Below are 18,040 nucleotides of genomic sequence, written 5' to 3' on the forward strand. Positions count from 1 at the left end.
AATTATATAATGTCAACAAGTGTTTTTAGGTTAGGGTAGAAAGATGACTAAATTTGAAAAAAGAATTATTATTTTTATTCCTAATAATTTAGAAGAACGGAAATCTGGTTTTTTAGAAGGCTTCTCCAAAGAGTTTCAAGACTGTCAAGCCTTTTTTGTTACAAATAATAAAGTTATAAAAGATTCTTCCAAATGCATAGGTTATATAAGTAAAAAAGATGCCAAAGACTTAAAATACCTTAATGGAGGTCAATGGGTGCATATAAATTCACTAAACTCTTCCGTTACTTTGTCAGATAAACCTCATAATAAGATATTAAAAGTTTATTATGAGTTGGATGTTTTCGGAAGAATTTATAAAGTACAACCCGATGCTATAGATTTGGGTGTTTATTTCCAAGAACTTATTAATCATTTCCGAAACAGAAGAGTTACTTCACATACAAATGGAACCAAAGGCTTTATAGAACTCATTGCTTTATTTATAATCAAATTTCTTGATGTGATATTCAAAGTAATAAAATCATGTAGTCATAACGATTTGTCATTAGGTAATTTATCCATTTTTTCAGGTAATTAGTTATCAGAAAATAATAAAATATTCTTCCACTATAAATTATTTTGGAGAAAGCTGTATGTTAGGAAAATGGTTACTGACAAGTCTTATCAGAAGAGAAAATGGTCCTAAAATAATAAATCTTTTAGTATCAATAGCATTCGATTTAATGCTCGGCTTGTACATAATTAAATATTTTGTTTACTACAAAAAAGATGTCTTATTTTTTATTGAAGATATTGGAGAGGTGAGCTCATGGAGTTCTAGTAGTATGTAAAAATTTACGTTTATTAATTCCAGGTTGCAATTGTTACATTGAAAGAGTTGTTAAATTATCTCATGGGTTCTCCCATAGGACTTAAGCTGAATCATGCCTTCAATAATGCTCTAGGCTTATTTTTTTTTTACAATATTAATTTATGGAAACTGTTCATTCAAGAATTATATCCTATGCTTCTCAATTATTTACAATATTTAATCAAATCTGGTATCTTTGGATTTTCATTTCAATTAGCCTTAATTTCGGATATATTATCGTTGACAACTTTTCATGTGTATTGTATTTATGTGTATGCAGCTAAGTAAGTTGTAATGAAAATTTAACTTCCTCCATTTATATAAGACTTTTTTCAGATTATTTCAGTTACAAATTAAGAGTATAATCTCTTTATGGCGTTTATTTATTGGGAGAAAGTATAATCCATTAAGGGAAAGAGTAGATTCTTGTCAATATACACAACACCAACTCTTCATTGGTACACTGGGCTTCACAATTCTTCTATTTTTACTGCCTACAACTACTTTGTATTATGTGGTTTTTACAACAGTAAGTAAAAATTCAACATTTTACTCTTTCATCTAGGTACCATTATCATATTCCGTACTTGTTTGGAATTATTCATTAAACATTCCAATATTCCCTACTGATTTTTCTTCATTTAAAGAATTGACCAAATAATACAGAAATAATTTTATTTTATTAAGAGCCACAAGAAATTTTTCGTTTGTCAAATTATCTTGAACAACAATTTCCATTGTATCACAACCATTTCAAGACCAATTGAATCTGAAATAGATATTTTTCAGTTGCGTTTAGTTTTTTTGATAATAAATGGAATATTATACAGACTGAGATATTTACTAAGGTGCCTTCCAATATATGTAACACTTCTGTGGATTTTGAATTCTTCTACATTAGCGGGTAAGTTACGTGCTCATCCTAAAAAGAAAAGGATAAAAAACGAATAAACTTACAGGAAACTTAGAGTTAGAACTGAAGCAATTTGAGAATGTGGATAACTTAAGCATTACTGTGAAAATGAAGTCTCTTCCTTATCGTACAAGTTTAAGTACATTTACCCCCGATTTTATAGAGCCTATCAATGGGTTAAAATGGGGGTCACTTATACACAACCTGTTTACAGGAGTACTTATTTGATGATTGAATCTATTGATTTGATGAACTTTTCAGTTAGTGGTTCTTTTTAACTACCTCTTAAGAAATATTTGTATATCTTGTTACAGCTTTTTTTATAGAGTTTAATTTATGTTACCATTGCCAGTTTGTACAAGTGCCATCTTTCAAATAATTGTTCATTTCAAGACCAAACTAATACCAAAAACATGTTATTTTTATTCAGCAAAACTCGGTTTCTCCAATGCGAGATGTTGGTGTCGATTATTTTAGTTCAGTATTTGATTTTTATTTAAAAATTATGTCTATCTTCTATGCGTGAACAAATTGTTTGTGTTTTTGCAACTATCCACTTTTTGTGAATTTGCTAATTCTACTAACCTTTGATTTATTATCATCAATTTCATTTTTAAATAGGTCATAAAGTGAAGATAACAAGTTCAAAATAATTAGATAGGTGTTCAATGTTTCATTATTTATTCAAGTTATTTTTTTTTCGCCTTGTTGCAGCTTTGTCCAAGAAATACATATTTTTACTGTAAATTCAATTGTGTTATACTGAAGTACTTTTTTTGAATGATTATTTGTGTGCTAAGAAAAATGTATTTACTCTAGTATGGGATTTTATCGAAAATCTGTAATTTTTATTCTTTTCACTTGAGGATTTGTTATCTAATTGGAGGTATTGATATACAAAGTTTTATTTCCTCATTTTTAATGGAAAAGAACAATTTATATAACCAGTATCACAAAAAATTACTGCGAACAATTCCAGTATTATTTGAATGACAAAAAAATACAATGGTTATTTATTTTATTCCTGAATAAATTATTAGTACAAAGTAACAATTACTTCAGAGAATATCTGTTTTTATATATTTATACGAGCTATTCATGAAAATAACAAATATGTATAGAACTAAATAAATTACTAAATTATATTATGAATCCATATATGAAAAACATTTTTAATACAGAAAATATTCATATATACAAAAAATATATCTATTTGAAATTCAAATTTATAAAAATTCATGACTTTTACATAAATCTGCAAGTTGTACAGTTTGTTCTTTTTATTCTTCACATAAATTGTCTTAATAAACGTTTCAATGTGATGACGACATCTTAATTTCATCTCTTTCCTCGAAATATATCTACTAAGAGATAACGAAATCCCCCAAATAATGTTATTTTTGTCATGCAATGACAAATTTCATTCAACAGGCTGTACAAGTTTTAATAACTCTTTCAATAACCTAATTAAATAATTTTAATGAGACGTGATAATTTATTATACATACATTTACAAAAGGATCAGAATTTCTGATTATTTTTTACACAAGGTTTAACTTATATCTTGTAAAAAGAATGCATAAGAATCGAAGATGAATGAAAAGGGAATTTCAAACCGAAATTAATAATGTCTCAACATCAAGTTGAACTGTAGGAACAAGCAATTAAAATATTCTCTATAATCAGTTCATTTCATTTAGATATACGTTGTAGGCTAGGTGCTGGACTACTTTTGGCTGACGTTGCTGCTCGTTTCCTTAAAAAAAAATAAATTATGTTAGTACAAATTCCAAGACTAAAAGGCACTCTATAAATGCAATACTCACTTATGCATTTCCATATATTCATTTCGGGTGAGTTCTATGCTACGTTCTAAACCCTGAAACGTTAAAAGGTCTTTAAAATTATCAGGGGAAGAATAAGTTAGAGCATGCACCAATAATGAGGCCATATTAAAAAAAATCAATACTTCTATTGAAAGTTGGCATGCAGAAATAAAGCCATTTCAACGAATTTCACAAAGACTCATTGAACACCAGTAAAATTCAAAGTCTGTATCAGCTTTTCAAATCTACTATTTTAAAATACATTACTACTTTTTTATAATATCTACAGTATCCAGAGGAGAATTGCACTGTAAAGATTAATATGCAGACTAGCGATGAAAATTAGAGAATACAATTTTTGTATTTCACCTTCTTCTTAATTTATTTCACCTTAACCAATTTAAATCATCTCCACTTCAAATCCCTGAGTTGTGATGAATAACCTAGGATATGGTCCTTGGTTATTATGGTTAGTAAGTTGGTGATCCGTATATGTCAAATTTCTTAAAAACAGGTGATTATTTCCCCATACTTAGGTGAGTTATCTGTCACCAGAGCAACCGTACTTTTATTCTGGTTAGGATCGGTAACCACGCCCACTCCGGTTTGCAGCTGTCACTTTAATTTTCAGAATATTGTTTATGAATATTTTCCATGACATCTGACATTCAGAAACTTTATTATTTTAATTATGAAACAAATACCCTTCAGAACCATTGAGAACTATCAGTTATTCACAAATTAAAAGAGATCAACCATGTATAACCTCCAAAATTCTGTCAATGAAAAATTTAGTTGACAAGTGTCAAGCCACCTAACCTGAAAGTATAAATACCATATCCGGACAAGAACAAATAGTAACAAGTTACAATCCACGAAGATGTTAACCGCAGTTGTAGATGCAATGCTAATTAGGCTATGGCTAGGAAACCCGTTGATTGATAAATTGTATTGTATCATGAATCAATTTTAGTATGAACATGAAATGCATTTCAACATGTATTAGTAGATAAAGCTTAATGTGTCATGTTTTAGAACCAACCTCTAGGTTCTTGGTCTCTAAGTGTCGGGTTGTATTGAACACTCTGTACATTTATATCTTCCACACTGGACGCAGAGGTATCGCGATAGCTGCAAACAATTAATCAACAAAAACATGCAATAAAAGAAAAATAATCTAAGTGGCAATTCAAACTACAATAAGCTCTAAAAGTGAATTACTAAAATGGGGGTTGAAATTAACATTTGCTAAACACTTTTAGTCCAACAACAAAATTATTAATGAAGCCTCCATCTCCTGATAACTGAGAATTTTCAAGATTACTTACACCTATTTTTCTAATAATGTCACCAACCAAGTTTATGGCCATAACTCGAGATCCTGGGGTCAGTGGTGATATTAATTTTGTATTTGGATCCCCTATAAAAATCATTCCACTTTAATTTTAAATCAAAAATATAAAAATAATATTTCATAGCAAAATATTTCAAACAAGACTCTTAACGAAAATACAAACAGAATAAACAAAAAAATAAAATGAAATTGAAACACAATTTTGATAACTGATATTTATTAACATAAAATCACAACTATTGAGTAACATGAATTATTCTCAAACGTTTCATAAATTAATTGACAATTAATAGAGTCTTGTTAATATAAAAAATAGGAACTATTTTTCTAATACTGATAATTGCAATTCAACACTGGTTTTGACAAAAGACAATGAGATGAATACACTAATAATTAAAAATATTACACAATTCAGTCTTTTTTCATCATAAAATAATTAAAAAAAATTCAATAAATATTTTCAATTACATTCGTCTAACAAAGTCTATATCTCTAATTGTTCAAATTTTAAGTGCACTTAACTTTATGATAGTATCAAGATTTAACTTTAGAAATATATACTATCTATTCATTGTAAAAAAAAAAATTCCCTAATATCAATCGAGTCTTGGACGGACTAATTATTTACTTGGAGAACAATAACTTGCAAAACATCTAATTGCCTTGGATAGCTTACGTTTAATAGGTGTAGTTTGCGTTTCTGTTTCCCTCAGTTTATTAATATCAACAGCCGACTTGAAACCATTCATGTTTCTGTCATTGTCTGGTAGTTTCTCACGTTCTTTAACCAAAAGCTCCTGTTTAAGATCTAAAGAAAATAAATAAATTGTTCAAGAATATATTCATCGTGTCGAGGCATATGTGAATTGTCTAATCCATATTAAATCATAGCAGTGTATTACCTCTTGTTTCATCAACAAGTCTCTGTAACTTCTCTTTGAGATTTTCTTTCTCATCAATTTCAGATTCTAATATGGCATTTCTTTCAATTGCTGTGTTTAAAGACATTTCTATGCCATGAATACTTTCTTCAACAATTCTTCGAGCCCTCTCCAAGTCATCATTTTTTTGTTCTAAAGTTCGGACATATTCATTAAGTTCTGTTTTTTGTTTTGTTAATTCCTCAACTTCAGTTTCCAAACGATTATTTTCCTTATTACTAGAATCGAGTTTTGCCTGAAAATTAAAATTGAATGTAAACCACTGGTAAATCAACAATAACGAAAACTTACTCTTAATGACTCGATCTCTAAATTAGCTTTGCTATTAGCAATACTTAAATCCTTTATAAGTTTCTCATTCTGACTGAAGGTAAGTTCATATTCTTTCTCTAGCTGCTTGGATTCTGATTCGAATTCTTCACTCTCTCTTATCACATTTTGCAACCTGAAGAAAAAATGACATTAAAAAACATATTACATTTGAGGAATAAAAACTTACTCTTCATTTAGGGATTGAGCTTTTTCTTTCCAATATTTTATTTCATCATCTTTGTTTTCGAAAGTCTTGTCGTCCAGATCCATTGCTGCACAAATTTATTCTGTAATAGATTACTCAATACATTATTGGATATTAAAACTTGTTAATCTTAAATTAATTGGAAGCTGCCAATGTCTACAAAGGATGTTATCAAACGATTGAATTATGAAAAACTGTCACAAGTCATAATAAACCATGCATGAGTCATTTCAAAAAGAATGAATGTAATAAAAAAACATTGATACAACAGGAAGACTTGTGTGTGCCAGGTACGAAAAATCAATACAATAATAGACTTATAATAAAGATACAAACCTAAAAAATTAATATAATACGAAAATACACACTGCACAAAAATATGTAAACTGCAATCTGTCACGATAACATCACGCTTATATCACTCTGTGGTAGACATTATGAAATATTAATGTTTCTGTGTGTAATTAAAAATTAATCAACTTTCAAACCATGAAAAAGAAAACTTTTGGTTTCAGTATTTATTTTTTATTTATTTTCAAGTATTGGAGCTTCTATTTTAAAATTTTATTCCATAATATATATAATAATATAAACCTTCCATCAAAATGAACTATTTGGTAACCTGTGATTTAATTAAAGAAGAACAACTTCTATGGACTAAAATGTCTACCAGATCTAACCACCATACCAAGCTCTTTTGAAACGTTCATAGTGAAAGACTAAGGAATTTTTTCTTTGATTTTCTGGTTCAGCGCTGATCAACTGATTAACTCGACCAGAAGGAAATATTCATTATGGTAAGTTTGTCTATTCTGTTTATATTTAGAATATCGGAATTCAGAAATTTTCACCATTACTAACACGTGGTTAAATTTTTTCACCTTATATATCTTCCCGTGTTACGCTTTCTCGTTAGCTTTGTATACTCTTCAATTCAACCTGTTTTTTCACTGTTATCATACAAAAATAACTCAACCTTGTAACAGAAAGACCCTCAGATTACTTATTTTTTGTTTCTTCCATGCAGTCTTGAATATTTTACGAGTATAACCGTTCTTTACTCTTCTCTCTTTCAGGCCACTAAAGAAGTAAATCCCGAGAAAATTGGACAGGAAACCACCCCTGTCCACCGCATCAGGATCACCTTGTCCTCACGTAACGTCAGTTCTCTGCAGAAAGTCTGTAAAGATTTGATCAATGAAGCCAAAAAGAAGAACGTAAAGGTTAAGGGGCCTGTACCTATGCCAACCAAAACACTCCGTATTACCACCCGTAAAACTCCTTGTGGTGAAGGTTCTAAAACTTGGGACAGATTCCAGATGAGAATTCACAAAAGGGTTATCGATTTACACTCGCCTTCCGAAGTTGTCAAGGAAATTACCTCAATTTCTATTGAACCTGGTGTAGATGTTGAAGTTACTATTGCTGACGAATAAGTTTTAGGATGTTAATTTCTAATAAAAAAGTCTTAAAATAAAATGATTTTTTTTTCTCAATAATCCACAAATCCTGTTCTTACAGATAATTTTCATTCTCCCATTTCTTAACTATTAGTTATAATTCGGCTTTGTCTGGGGACAAAGCTACTTACTATGCCTAGAAAAGGTTCTCAAGTGACTTATATTTTTTCAATTGCCCCTCGACCGTCATAGTAATCTGTAATTAAAAAGTGGTCTGTGGGACTGGACTCAAATTGTCTTGTTGAAGAGCCTTTTTGGACTCTGGAGATTAAATTTTGTACTTTTCATTTTTATAATGAGTGAAATATCTTTCACTGTGATTAAGGGTTAATGTGATTTATGAACAGGTATTAAACTTAATGAAAGACAAAGAACTTATATTTTGAAGAATAATTCATGTCTTCTGTTTCATTAACCCATATTTTTGGAGGTAAATTGAAAAACACATATAGGTAATAAAATAAATATATTTACAGTTTTAACAAAAAAAATAACAGATTCATAAAAACACGTATGAACAATAGATCAGCTTGTGCATGAGACTTTCTTCACAAATTTGACCTTTTTCAAATGGTTAAATATTTTATCAAAACGTTTCTTGCTTCGTTCGGATTCGTTTTCTTATAAATTAAATGTAGATTATAAGCAGCCTCATATCTCAAGCATAAAGTCTCAGGATATTTTTTTAAAAGTTCATTTTCAACTCCTAATACTTTCTTATAATATTCAACAGCCAAATACATAATTCCCAATTGACTATACATTCTTCCCAAATTGTAAAACACCTCTTGTTTGGCCATATTACTTCGACAATTTCTATAAAACAAGAAAAGATAAGTAGTCATTTCTGTAAGTTGCATTTTTAAATCTTGCGAAGTATTTTTCTTAGTTGTTCCCATACGTAAAAGTATAATGCCTAAAATGAAGCTTAAATACGGAGATTTTGTTGCTCTGAACTCTCCCATAAAAAACTTCAAAGCCGAATTGTCATTTCCAAAATAAAAATCCGCATTTGCTTCCAGTATATCACAGGCTTCACTTTCTAGAGGTTTCTGCTGAAATCGGTAAATGAACTTATGCATTCTTGTATCGTTTTGAGCTTTGAATAGGTTCCAAAAATAGTTATTCTTGGGATACTTAATAACAAAATCTCTGACCAGGTAATAACCATGATGATAATCTCCATTGAAGAGGCAAGCGAGTAGGGTAATATGAGATAATTCCTCTGAAAAATTTAAAACAGTGTAAATTTTCAATATTATTATAAACTTTTACAACAAAAGGCAATTCGACAACATTTTCAAATAATTCAATGATATCTATTGACCAAAAAAAATCAAACCCAAAAATGTACCTTCAATTTTTTTCTAGCTTAAAAAGATTTGATAAAAATTTTCATTTGCAAAATTGTTCCACCAAAAAAAAATTACACAATCTATTTGAGAGAGCTTTCTAAATTTCAGATACTGTGATGACTTTTTTTTTAATATCATTGCATATAATCATAATAATAATAAGAGAGTTTATTCATGAAAATACATTCAATAAACTCTATAATACTGTAGAGTTTTATAAAAATATAAACTGTGCACAGTAATGAACATAAAATTTACTCTTTATACACCACAAAATGAAACAAATAAAATGTAATATATTGAAATAAACTCACCATAATATTTCTCAAATTTTCTTGAGGAAAGTGCCATCAGCCCAAACTTTTCCATATTTGCATAGTCTTTAATGTCCATAGCGAACTGCAGAAGTTCCTTAATTAGAGCAATTTCAACTTCGACTTCAGGTTCCATAATACAAACGGTATTTTTATTGGGAATTACCTCGACAGTATCGTTCCTGAATTCCCTTATTTTCTGAACTCTTTGATATTTATCCAATGCCTTACCTCCGGTCAAAATTGTTCTAATTTCCGAAATATGCCTGAACACTATGCAATGTCGAGACATAAGCAGTTCCAAACAGCTCCAAAATTCATCTAAATGTCTTATGCGTTTCAAGATTTTCAAGCGCAATATCAACACACCAACGTTCAATCTATCCGTCGCTTGGTAAGACATCACTTCAAGAGCTTCTTTCTCTTTATTCAAATCGAGGAGCAGTTCCGCAAGCGGACACAGTACTTCTATATGTTGGGGTGCTAGTTTTATCACTTCATAGTATCCATCTACAGCTTGCTCTTTCATACCACAAACAGCCAAACATTCTGAATATTTCAACAAAACCGCTGCTAACGAGTAGTTTTTGCTCTTCTTCAAGGGTATAAAAAGTTTCAATGCCATTTCATGCCTATTTTCCGCTATAAGAGCTTCACAAATATCCAAATATAAATCACCAACAATCTCTACATCCTCTTCCGCAACAATTTTATCTATAATTTTGTTAGCTACATCTATACATTTAAGTTTGATGGCACAAATTACAAATTTTGTTTTTAAATCGATAGAAATATCATCTGGCATGGTGTAGTCGTTTATAACAATAGATTCGTCTTCTTGAACGTCTATTTCGAAGGTGAAACTGCAGAAATAAACAAAAATATCCAAACACTGAGCATATTTTTCTGTGAGAAGTAATAACTCCAACATCATGTTCAAATGGTGTAGAGTAATACTTTGTGGTACCCTTTTGAATGGTATTTGCAGAACATTTAGTGCTTTCAAATACTTTTTATCATTATAATAAACTTTGGCTATATTGGAAGCTATTTGAATGATTTCCTCATGTCTATCTTCTGGAAGTTTTGCTATTAAGTGTTCTTGAAATTTTATAACCATATTTTGATCACCTCAAAAAAGAAGGTTTATAATTTAAAGTAGAAAAGTGATTCAGCAGTTTCAGATACATAGATCGGTGGTTATGTTAATATTGAATGATTAAAATCTTACCCAATTCCTGTGCAAGTTCAAGTCTTTTATAGTGAACTTCCAAATTGTTTTTATTATGTCTCAAACACTTAGTTAATAAAGCTAAAGCTTCTTTTTTATTTCCCTCCTCAATAGTCATTTCTGCCAGTCTGAACCATGATGAATTATTGCCTGGATTTAAATAAGTTGCAATTGTTAAATAACCTTTGCATTTAGACAAGTCTTTTGTTTCATAAATTTGTGATAGAGTCAAATAAGGCTCCCATGCTTTAGGTTGTTGGCGAATAACCTATAGTAGAATAGATCAATTAAAATTCATTCATAATGGAATGGATCAATTGCGTTTTTCAAAATATGCACTGATATTGCAGATATTTACCTCAAGGCACATTTGTTCAGCAGTTTCAATTTCTCCTCTAGCAAATCTTAAATTAGCTTCTCCCATTAGACCTTTCAATTGAGGGGTGAGTTTAGAAGTATTTCTTACACTTCCTAGATCTTTCTTATCCGGTTTTTTTTCTTGAGAACTTGATGATGGGTCACAGTCATTATCTGTAAATGATTATATGAAATACTTTCTGATATTTGACTAGGGAAACGCAATTCAAAATAGAATAATTGAAACGTACCAATTTCATAATCATCTTCAAAAAATTCATCACTTTCATAATCTTCTTGATTGATACTTTCATTTGATTCATTCATCTTTAATAAATTCTAGTAGACGTCCTTAGATAATAAAATTAGAGAAATTATTGCTCATTCTGCTTAAAGGTTATGTTTTGATAATAATAATATTATCACAGAATAGAGAGGTATTACAGAAGCGACACTCTCCCTTTTTCATGGTACCCAACCGCCATATTGTCAGTAGTTATGTTTACATCTTTCCACGTGTTTCGGTGTTCGAGTTCATTGCCCGTTTGACACAAGTACGATATATATATAAAATTATTATTTATTATTATTAATGTATTCTATAAAAGCGATTTTATTGTATTTCAGGAAATTCAAGTAAAATAATAAAAGTCGGAAACTTACCATTAATTCAAATTCTGAAATGAAATACAAATTTAGGCTGAAAAATATTTTGAAATAGAATTTCTACTTCCATTCAATACGCAGTCATGTCCCAAATATCATACAGTAATCATACAAATGTAATTTCAAATGGACCGCAATGTCATAGAATTGAGAAGTTTTAATATAAATATTTACTATTCTGTGGTCATGTAGAACTACCAGCCTTCTGAGAGTTCTTCAAGGTCACCAAAATTGGTTACATCGAGAACAAAGGAAATGTCAAAGAGTGTCGCTTCTGTAATACCTCTCTATTCTGTGATATTATCTAAAGAGGAATAAAAATTGAATTGAACCATAGAGCATAGCCATAGTGTAATAAACATAGAATATGATTATAATTATAACTGAGAATGAAACCAATAATCAATTTTTTTCACTTTTAATATAGCGATGATGACTCATTTATTGTTTCAAAACCGCTTCAAGTCATTGAATGCTGTTATTTATTTTAGTGGTATTTTCTTTTTTTAATTTTGTGATTCCAAAAATTCTTAAAGTTGGCAATATGATGTAAACATTTTCAAATTTCTATTATCAAATTGTTGACAGTTTGATTTGCCAGGTAGAGGAATAGCTAATTAAATTTAAAATTTCGGTTGTTAATGAAATTGAATGCAAATGAAAAATGATCACATCGACATTAAAAGGCGTATTTCCGGAACCGAGTAAGTATTCTGAAAAAGGTGAACAAATATGTCTCATAATTTTTGTAGAACCTACTTACAGGCGTAACTTCATTAAAGAAAATGTCAGCCGTATTAAACAAATGCAAGGTTTAATTCCTTTATCTGACCCAGACCTTCAGAGGAAGAGAAAAGATGATAAATTCAAAAATGTTCCTTCAAAACCAAGTGGTCATTCCAATGCTAATCTCCAAGGCAGAACCAAAATACATTCAAGAATTGGGACAGATCCACAGAGACCAATATCTAATAATAAATTAGATCCGAAGGCTAAAGACACAATAAGCAAAATTCAAGTAGAAAAACAGAGATTCTTAAGTCGTGGCATTCAGACTGAAAGATTGGATGATGTTACCAAATTATATGAAACTGGTGTTATTAAATATCCTAGTGCAGGTATAAGGAGATCTCCTAGAAAAGATCTGAAAAAATTCAATCCCGAGCAAGGAGATAATACCACTGTTGATGAACTTTATGAAGCTGCTGACAATTTAGGTATGAGAATATTATCAGACTATTTATAATACTCAAACACTTACAAATTGAGGTTGTTGAATACATGGATTTTCTCTAGTAATATTTACTCAAGTAATAATTTTTTGGTAACTGGTAAATTAAGAGATTAAAGCCAATTCACTTCTAGAACTTTATGTCATTTCAAATGAGTCTGTAAACTTGAATAAGGAAATAATTCTTCAATTTTCAGGTTTGAATGAAAAAAATGAACATAATTTTGTGAAACAAAATATATCTAACATTAAGACTAAGACAGTGAAGAATGAGTCTGCAAGAAATCCTGCTCAACCTCCTCCCAACTATCAGAAAGGAGTTGTTCCGAAATATCTGAAAGACAGGAGGGGACTTGAGAAGGCTGTGGAAGCTGAGCCAGATTGTCCCCCAGGACATATTTTATTGCCTGAAGAAGAACGTAAAGAAACTTTAAGGGTTTTAAGGCAGAGTGAGTTGCTATTTTGTTTTAAATTACTGACTATTATTAAAAAATATAAATGTTATGAATTGTGACCTTTATCTCTAAAATATTCTTCAGGTTATGCCGATAGAGTACAAGAACTTAACTCCTTACCTGTACGAAGTGATACTTTAAAAATGAAGAAGAGAAAAATGGACATTGAAGAGGAATTGAAAAAAATTGATGAAGGCATCAAAGTGTTTCAGAGGCCTAAAGTTTTTGTTAAAATCAACGCATGAACATTGACTGTGATCTTTACCTTAGTGATATTTTTTTATAGAACTGCAATCATTTTGTCCGTTTTGACATGTAATTCCTATTTTGAAAATTCTAGTCATTTATTCGATTAATTTGGTGCACCTATTTCGAGTGCGAATAAAATGATACACAAAGATGAATTCTTTTAATTGCATTTATTCACTTTTTATATTTGAGTACATGAGAATTGAATGAAATTCAATACCTGATATACTTGACAATACTAGATTTAAAAAATATTCTATTTTTTGCAATTACTTTATCGCCGTGAAATAAAAAGTTCTTCCATATTCTTAAAAGAGTATCTGATATTTATCCTTCCCAGAAAAGGACTATATTTGAACGTGACAAAACTAGTAAACTATTCGATGAATAAAGTGTTCTTTGTCAAAAATGATTTTGTTACATTCAAAATATTTTCTATCATTTTTGAACCAAAAATTGATGTCAAATTCAGGAAACAGAATTTTTATTTCTCTTTCCACCGATTCTGGGGAATCTGAAATTTAAATATATAGAAATAAAATGTACTGTCTCCGTTAAACAGATTGAATATGAAGATATCAAAATATATTTATGATTGCATTGTTACCTGAACCATGTGTAGCATTTCTTGTATCTGATAGTCCAAATTCTCCTCTTATACTATGTGGCTGATCGAACTGTGCTTTATACACCTTGGTAGGACCCATTAAGTCTCTCCATTGCTTTATAGCATTTTCTCTAGCTAAAACATACATTTCAGATGGTCCGCTGAAAATTATTCTACTGATAAAATTCAACTGTATAGTATTGTGTTTACAAACCTTATCATTGATGTTACAAGCCTATTATAGAAAAATTTATTAATATGTTCTTTATAGAAGTTTTCAGCATCTATTTCATTTAACCTGCGATGTTTTGACTTTACAATTTTGAAATTGGACTCTAATATTTTGTTTCGAATAGCTCTTAATGCAATTGGATTTTTGACTAAATGAGGTTTTAGAATTGCAAGAGTCAGTTGAATATTTGGTTTACTACTCATTATAATTGTCATGAGATTTACATTTATTTATTATCCTGATAATAATATTCTCAATAATTCAGTAGTTCATTAACCAATTTTTTTCAATTTCAAAATACTTGTTCATAGAAAATCATATGAATGTCATTCTGCTGTTTGCGAGTGTAGTTGTCATTAAAAATTTTTTTTTATTCTTTTCAGTGATCTAACCTCAACACTTTGTAAACATTCATGGTTTTAAGCCCTATTTTTTATCAGGACATTTTCTTAACTGATGGATCAATCAGAAGATGCACCAACTGAAGAAAAGGAGTTTTGTGTGGAAATAGCAAAGCAAGGTCGGGCAACATGTAAAAAATGTAAACAAAAATGCCTTAAAGATGAAATTAGAATTGCTAAATTAGTACATAATCCATTTGGTGATGGAAAAATGAAGAGTTGGCATCATTTAGAATGTATGTTCGAAACATTTCTCAAGCAAAGACCCACAACTAAGAGAATTGAGTCGATAGACGATATAGATGGTTTCAACTTGTTGTCTTCAGATTCACAAGAACTCTTGTTGCAAAGAATTGAAAAATCTAACAATGATATAAGAGACAAATATGGATCAAAAGTTGACATTCCTAAGAAACCTAAAGTAGAAATCTCAAAGGTTCCTGTGGGAGCTGCTAACCTAACGTCATCAAATCCTATTAAGAAATCGAAGCCTTATCCGTTCAAGGACTTTAGAAGATTAGTTGCCCAAATTACAAACGTAAATGGTTACTTGGAAAAAACTGAAATAGTTAGTAACTTATTCAAAAAAGGGAGTGATGGTGATGGATTTCAAGGAGATATCCATTTATGGTGCAAACTTCTTTTACCTGGAGTTGTGAAACGCATTTACAACTTGCAGAGTAAACAGTTAGTAAAAATATTCAGTAAAATTTTTAAAACTAACCAAAGTAAAATGCTTGAACATTTAGAACAAGGTGATATTGGAGAAACTATTCAGCAATTCTATGAATCAAGTTCTGTTGTTCAACCTGTGAAGAAAAGTAACCTCACTGTGGAAGAAGTAGATGAATTTTTAGAAGAACTTAGTAAACTGACGAAAGAGGAAGAACAAATATCTCATTTTCTCAGTATTTTAAAAAGTTGCACCTCAAACGATCTCAAAATTATAATTAGACTTATAAAACATGATTTGAGGATGAATGCAGGTGCGAAACATATTTTAGATGGTGTGCATCCTGATGCATATACTGCTTATCAGTCATCAAGAGATTTGGCTACAGTTTTAGAGAAATGTTTATCAGGTGAAGGAAAGCCATTGAATGCACCAAAAGTGGTTTCCGCTAAAATTAATGTGATGACACCTGTTCTGCCCATGCTAGCTGAAGCTTGCAAGTCAGTAGAAATGGCTATGAGTAAATGTCCTAATGGAATGTACTCTGAAATAAAATATGATGGTGAAAGAGTTCAAGTTCATAAGAAAGGTTCTGAATTTAAATACTTCTCGAGAAGTTTGAAGCCTGTGATGCAACATAAAATTGCTCACTTGAAAGATTATATCCCAAAAGCTTTTTTGACAGGGAATGATTTAATATTGGATAGTGAGATATTAATGATTGATATAGAAACACAGGCACCATTACCATTTGGTAGTTTGGGCAAGCATAAAAGAGACGAATATGAAAACGCTAGTGTTTGTTTATATGTTTTTGATTGTCTTTATTATAATGGTGAGGATTTAACAAAAAAACCTATTGAACTAAGAAAGAAAATACTAAGAGAAAATATGACTGAAGTAAAAAATCATATTGTGTTTTCCGAAAGTAAAGTTGTACACAAGCCATCCCAACTAAAAGAAATGATGATCAAAGTTTTCAAACTAGGATTAGAAGGTTTAGTTCTGAAAGATTTGAAGAGCATTTATGAACCTGGCAAAAGGCATTGGTTGAAGGTGAAGAAAGATTATCTTTTCGACGGAGCTATGGCAGATACAGCGGATTTAATCGTTCTTGGGGCTTGGTATGGAACAGGAAAAAAAGGTGGAAAAATGTCAGTATTCTTAATGGGTTGCTATGATGAAAGAAGAAAAAAATTTTACACTGTCACTAAAGTACATACTGGTCTTGACGACAAAACTTTAGATGATCTTCAGAATAAGTTAGATATGATCAAAATAAGTTCAAATCCTTTAAAAGTTCCTGAGTGGCTTATATGCAACCGAACTATGGTACCTGATTTTGTAGCAAGAGATCCCAAGAATCAGCCAATCTGGGAAATAACAGGTGCTGAGTTCACTCAACATGAGGTTCATACAGCAGATGGTATATCGATCAGGTTTCCAAGAATAACAAAACGACGAGATGATAAGGATTGGAAAACCGCTACATCGCTCGAAGAACTCAAGAAATTATACGAAAAATCCAAAGAACATACTGATGTTACACTTCTTTTAAAAAATGACAAAAATCTTAACTCTGAGGAATCTCCACCATTAGAAAACTCAAGTGATAGTTTAAATAATCATACAGATTGTGATTCAAGTTCAACAAGTAACAACAGTTCCAAAGATTCAACAAAAAAAAGGAAACATAATGATAGCCCTGAAGTAAGAAAGAAACAAAAGACGAAAAAATTATTCCAGGAAGTAAAGAATGAAGAAAATGGCATACATTACTTTGAAGGTGTGAAACTTTACATAGAAGAAGAGGCGAAAACACTTTTTGAAAATTGGAACAAAAATTTTTCTTCATATGGTGGAATGTTGTTGAAACCAAATGAAATGCATAAGGCAACCCACGTCTTACATATGAACAGATTTGTCAAAAGTGTCAACAGAAGTTATCCTGTTAGTGCAAGACACGTTTTATTTAATTGGTTAGATGATACGGTGAAGGAAAATCGTTTGCAGGATTACAGATTGTACACAGTAAAATGGAGGCCTGATCTTTGATAAAATTATTTACATCTGCCTCAGAAATGTAGTGTGGAAAATAAAAATCCAAACAAATTTGGTACTGAAATTGTAAATAATATTAATAATTTTGGGTTAACCTAGTAAAGTATCCATTTTGCTACCCAAATTGTAAATAACTTAAATAACCTTGGATTTACATATGAAATAATCTATTCTAGATGGAAAAGGAGAATAATTAGTGAATATTTATTAGTTCTTTTTACCTTAAATAATTTAATTCCTATTCAATACAGATTGTTGAGTTTTAATGAAGTTTCATTTTATATGGTTTAATACCTACCTAAGAGACGATCATTTAAAAAATGTTTTCAAATAATACAAGGGGC

General features: G+C 30.3%; 7 protein-coding genes across 10 annotated transcripts; 4 read left to right on the forward strand and 3 right to left on the reverse strand.

The window, feature by feature from the left end:
• The first annotated feature begins 29 nt into the window (after window positions 1-29).
• Window positions 30-3,088, forward strand: LOC123682157 (phosphatidylinositol N-acetylglucosaminyltransferase subunit Q). Its single transcript, XM_045620604.1, has 6 exons — window positions 30-514; window positions 573-803; window positions 857-1,137; window positions 1,190-1,382; window positions 1,643-1,757; window positions 1,813-3,088. Exons 1-6 carry the CDS (start codon window positions 44-46, stop codon window positions 1,992-1,994), a joined length of 1,473 nt encoding a protein of 490 aa, XP_045476560.1. The 5' UTR covers window positions 30-43; the 3' UTR covers window positions 1,995-3,088.
• LOC123682159 (nuclear distribution protein nudE homolog 1) lies at window positions 2,921-6,838 on the reverse strand. 3 transcript variants are annotated; one of them, XR_006747788.1, is made up of 9 exons: window positions 6,741-6,832; window positions 6,387-6,486; window positions 6,179-6,332; window positions 5,849-6,122; window positions 5,623-5,754; window positions 4,921-5,012; window positions 4,635-4,723; window positions 3,593-3,645; window positions 2,921-3,522 (listed from the first exon to the last, which is right to left on the reverse strand). XR_006747788.1 is itself a non-coding variant. In XM_045620607.1 (8 exons), exons 2-8 carry the CDS (start codon window positions 6,467-6,469, stop codon window positions 3,459-3,461), a joined length of 852 nt encoding a protein of 283 aa, XP_045476563.1. In that variant the 5' UTR covers window positions 6,470-6,471; window positions 6,741-6,838; the 3' UTR covers window positions 2,921-3,458. The 3 variants fall into 3 exon arrangements, 2 of the variants coding, with proteins under 2 accessions (XP_045476563.1, XP_045476562.1); XM_045620607.1 differs by lacking the exon at window positions 4,635-4,723 and having other exon boundaries at window positions 6,387-6,471; window positions 6,741-6,838; XM_045620606.1 differs by lacking the exon at window positions 4,635-4,723.
• Window positions 6,839-7,039: 201 nt separating this feature from the next.
• On the forward strand, window positions 7,040-7,883 carry LOC123682163 (40S ribosomal protein S20-like). Its single transcript, XM_045620611.1, has 2 exons — window positions 7,040-7,201; window positions 7,481-7,883. Exons 1-2 carry the CDS (start codon window positions 7,199-7,201, stop codon window positions 7,838-7,840), a joined length of 363 nt encoding a protein of 120 aa, XP_045476567.1. The 5' UTR covers window positions 7,040-7,198; the 3' UTR covers window positions 7,841-7,883.
• A 434-nt stretch (window positions 7,884-8,317) lies between these two features.
• Window positions 8,318-11,544, reverse strand: LOC123682166 (general transcription factor 3C polypeptide 3). The gene is made up of 5 exons (XM_045620616.1): window positions 11,373-11,544; window positions 11,123-11,295; window positions 10,765-11,032; window positions 9,534-10,664; window positions 8,318-9,089 (listed from the first exon to the last, which is right to left on the reverse strand). The coding sequence occupies exons 1-5, from the start codon at window positions 11,446-11,448 to the stop codon at window positions 8,431-8,433; spliced, it is 2,307 nt and encodes a 768-aa protein (XP_045476572.1). The 5' UTR covers window positions 11,449-11,544; the 3' UTR covers window positions 8,318-8,430.
• A 742-nt stretch (window positions 11,545-12,286) lies between these two features.
• Window positions 12,287-13,873, forward strand: LOC123682167. 2 transcript variants are annotated; one of them, XM_045620618.1, is made up of 4 exons: window positions 12,287-12,491; window positions 12,624-13,004; window positions 13,216-13,467; window positions 13,558-13,873. In XM_045620618.1, exons 1-4 carry the CDS (start codon window positions 12,452-12,454, stop codon window positions 13,716-13,718), a joined length of 834 nt encoding a protein of 277 aa, XP_045476574.1. In that variant the 5' UTR covers window positions 12,287-12,451; the 3' UTR covers window positions 13,719-13,873. The 2 variants fall into 2 exon arrangements, with proteins under 2 accessions (XP_045476574.1, XP_045476573.1); XM_045620617.1 differs by having other exon boundaries at window positions 12,302-12,491; window positions 12,540-13,004.
• On the reverse strand, window positions 13,874-14,866 carry LOC123682168 (nucleoside diphosphate kinase 6). The gene is made up of 3 exons (XM_045620619.1): window positions 14,544-14,866; window positions 14,330-14,490; window positions 13,874-14,236 (listed from the first exon to the last, which is right to left on the reverse strand). Exons 1-3 carry the CDS (start codon window positions 14,774-14,776, stop codon window positions 14,091-14,093), a joined length of 540 nt encoding a protein of 179 aa, XP_045476575.1. The 5' UTR covers window positions 14,777-14,866; the 3' UTR covers window positions 13,874-14,090.
• Window positions 14,867-14,933: 67 nt separating this feature from the next.
• On the forward strand, window positions 14,934-17,962 carry LOC123682165 (DNA ligase 3). The gene has a single exon (XM_045620615.1). The coding sequence runs from the start codon at window positions 15,018-15,020 to the stop codon at window positions 17,688-17,690; it is 2,673 nt and encodes an 890-aa protein (XP_045476571.1). The 5' UTR covers window positions 14,934-15,017; the 3' UTR covers window positions 17,691-17,962.
• Window positions 17,963-18,040: the final 78 nt, after the last annotated feature.

Source organism: Harmonia axyridis, chromosome 6 (genome assembly GCF_914767665.1).
Source record: "Harmonia axyridis chromosome 6, icHarAxyr1.1, whole genome shotgun sequence".
NCBI classification, from domain to species: domain Eukaryota; kingdom Metazoa; phylum Arthropoda; class Insecta; order Coleoptera; family Coccinellidae; genus Harmonia; species Harmonia axyridis.

Excerpts from the sequence above, each read along its gene's own strand:
- LOC123682157 (XM_045620604.1), top strand. The coding sequence starts at position 44 with ATGACTAAATTTGAAAAAAGAATTATTATTTTTATTCCTAATAATTTA. Across the intron at positions 804-856 it reads TTATTGAAGATATTGGAGAG|GTTGCAATTGTTACATTGAA; the intron begins GTGAGCTCATGG and ends TATTAATTCCAG. Across the intron at positions 1,383-1,642 it reads ATTATGTGGTTTTTACAACA|TTGCGTTTAGTTTTTTTGAT; the intron begins GTAAGTAAAAAT and ends GATATTTTTCAG.
- LOC123682168 (XM_045620619.1), bottom strand. The coding sequence starts at position 14,776 with ATGACAATTATAATGAGTAGTAAACCAAATATTCAACTGACTCTTGCA. Across the intron at positions 14,491-14,543 it reads CTTGTAACATCAATGATAAG|CGGACCATCTGAAATGTATG; the intron begins GTTTGTAAACAC and ends AATAATTTTCAG. Across the intron at positions 14,237-14,329 it reads AAATGCTACACATGGTTCAG|ATTCCCCAGAATCGGTGGAA; the intron begins GTAACAATGCAA and ends TTTAAATTTCAG.
- LOC123682166 (XM_045620616.1), bottom strand. The coding sequence starts at position 11,448 with ATGAATGAATCAAATGAAAGTATCAATCAAGAAGATTATGAAAGTGAT. Across the intron at positions 10,665-10,764 it reads TGAACTTGCACAGGAATTGG|GTGATCAAAATATGGTTATA; the intron begins GTAAGATTTTAA and ends TTCTTTTTTGAG. Across the intron at positions 9,090-9,533 it reads AAAATTTGAGAAATATTATG|AGGAATTATCTCATATTACC; the intron begins GTGAGTTTATTT and ends TAAATTTTTCAG.
- LOC123682167 (XM_045620617.1), top strand. The coding sequence starts at position 12,452 with ATGATCACATCGACATTAAAAGGCGTATTTCCGGAACCGA. Across the intron at positions 13,005-13,215 it reads TGAAGCTGCTGACAATTTAG|GTTTGAATGAAAAAAATGAA; the intron begins GTATGAGAATAT and ends TTCAATTTTCAG. Across the intron at positions 13,468-13,557 it reads TTTAAGGGTTTTAAGGCAGA|GTTATGCCGATAGAGTACAA; the intron begins GTGAGTTGCTAT and ends AATATTCTTCAG.
- LOC123682165 (XM_045620615.1), top strand. The coding sequence starts at position 15,018 with ATGGATCAATCAGAAGATGCACCAACTGAAGAAAAGGAGTTTTGTGTG.
- LOC123682159 (XM_045620607.1), bottom strand. The coding sequence starts at position 6,469 with ATGGATCTGGACGACAAGACTTTCGAAAACAAAGATGATGAAATAAAA. Across the intron at positions 6,333-6,386 it reads GCTCAATCCCTAAATGAAGA|GTTGCAAAATGTGATAAGAG; the intron begins GTAAGTTTTTAT and ends TTTTTTCTTCAG. Across the intron at positions 6,123-6,178 it reads TAGAGATCGAGTCATTAAGA|GCAAAACTCGATTCTAGTAA; the intron begins GTAAGTTTTCGT and ends TTTAATTTTCAG.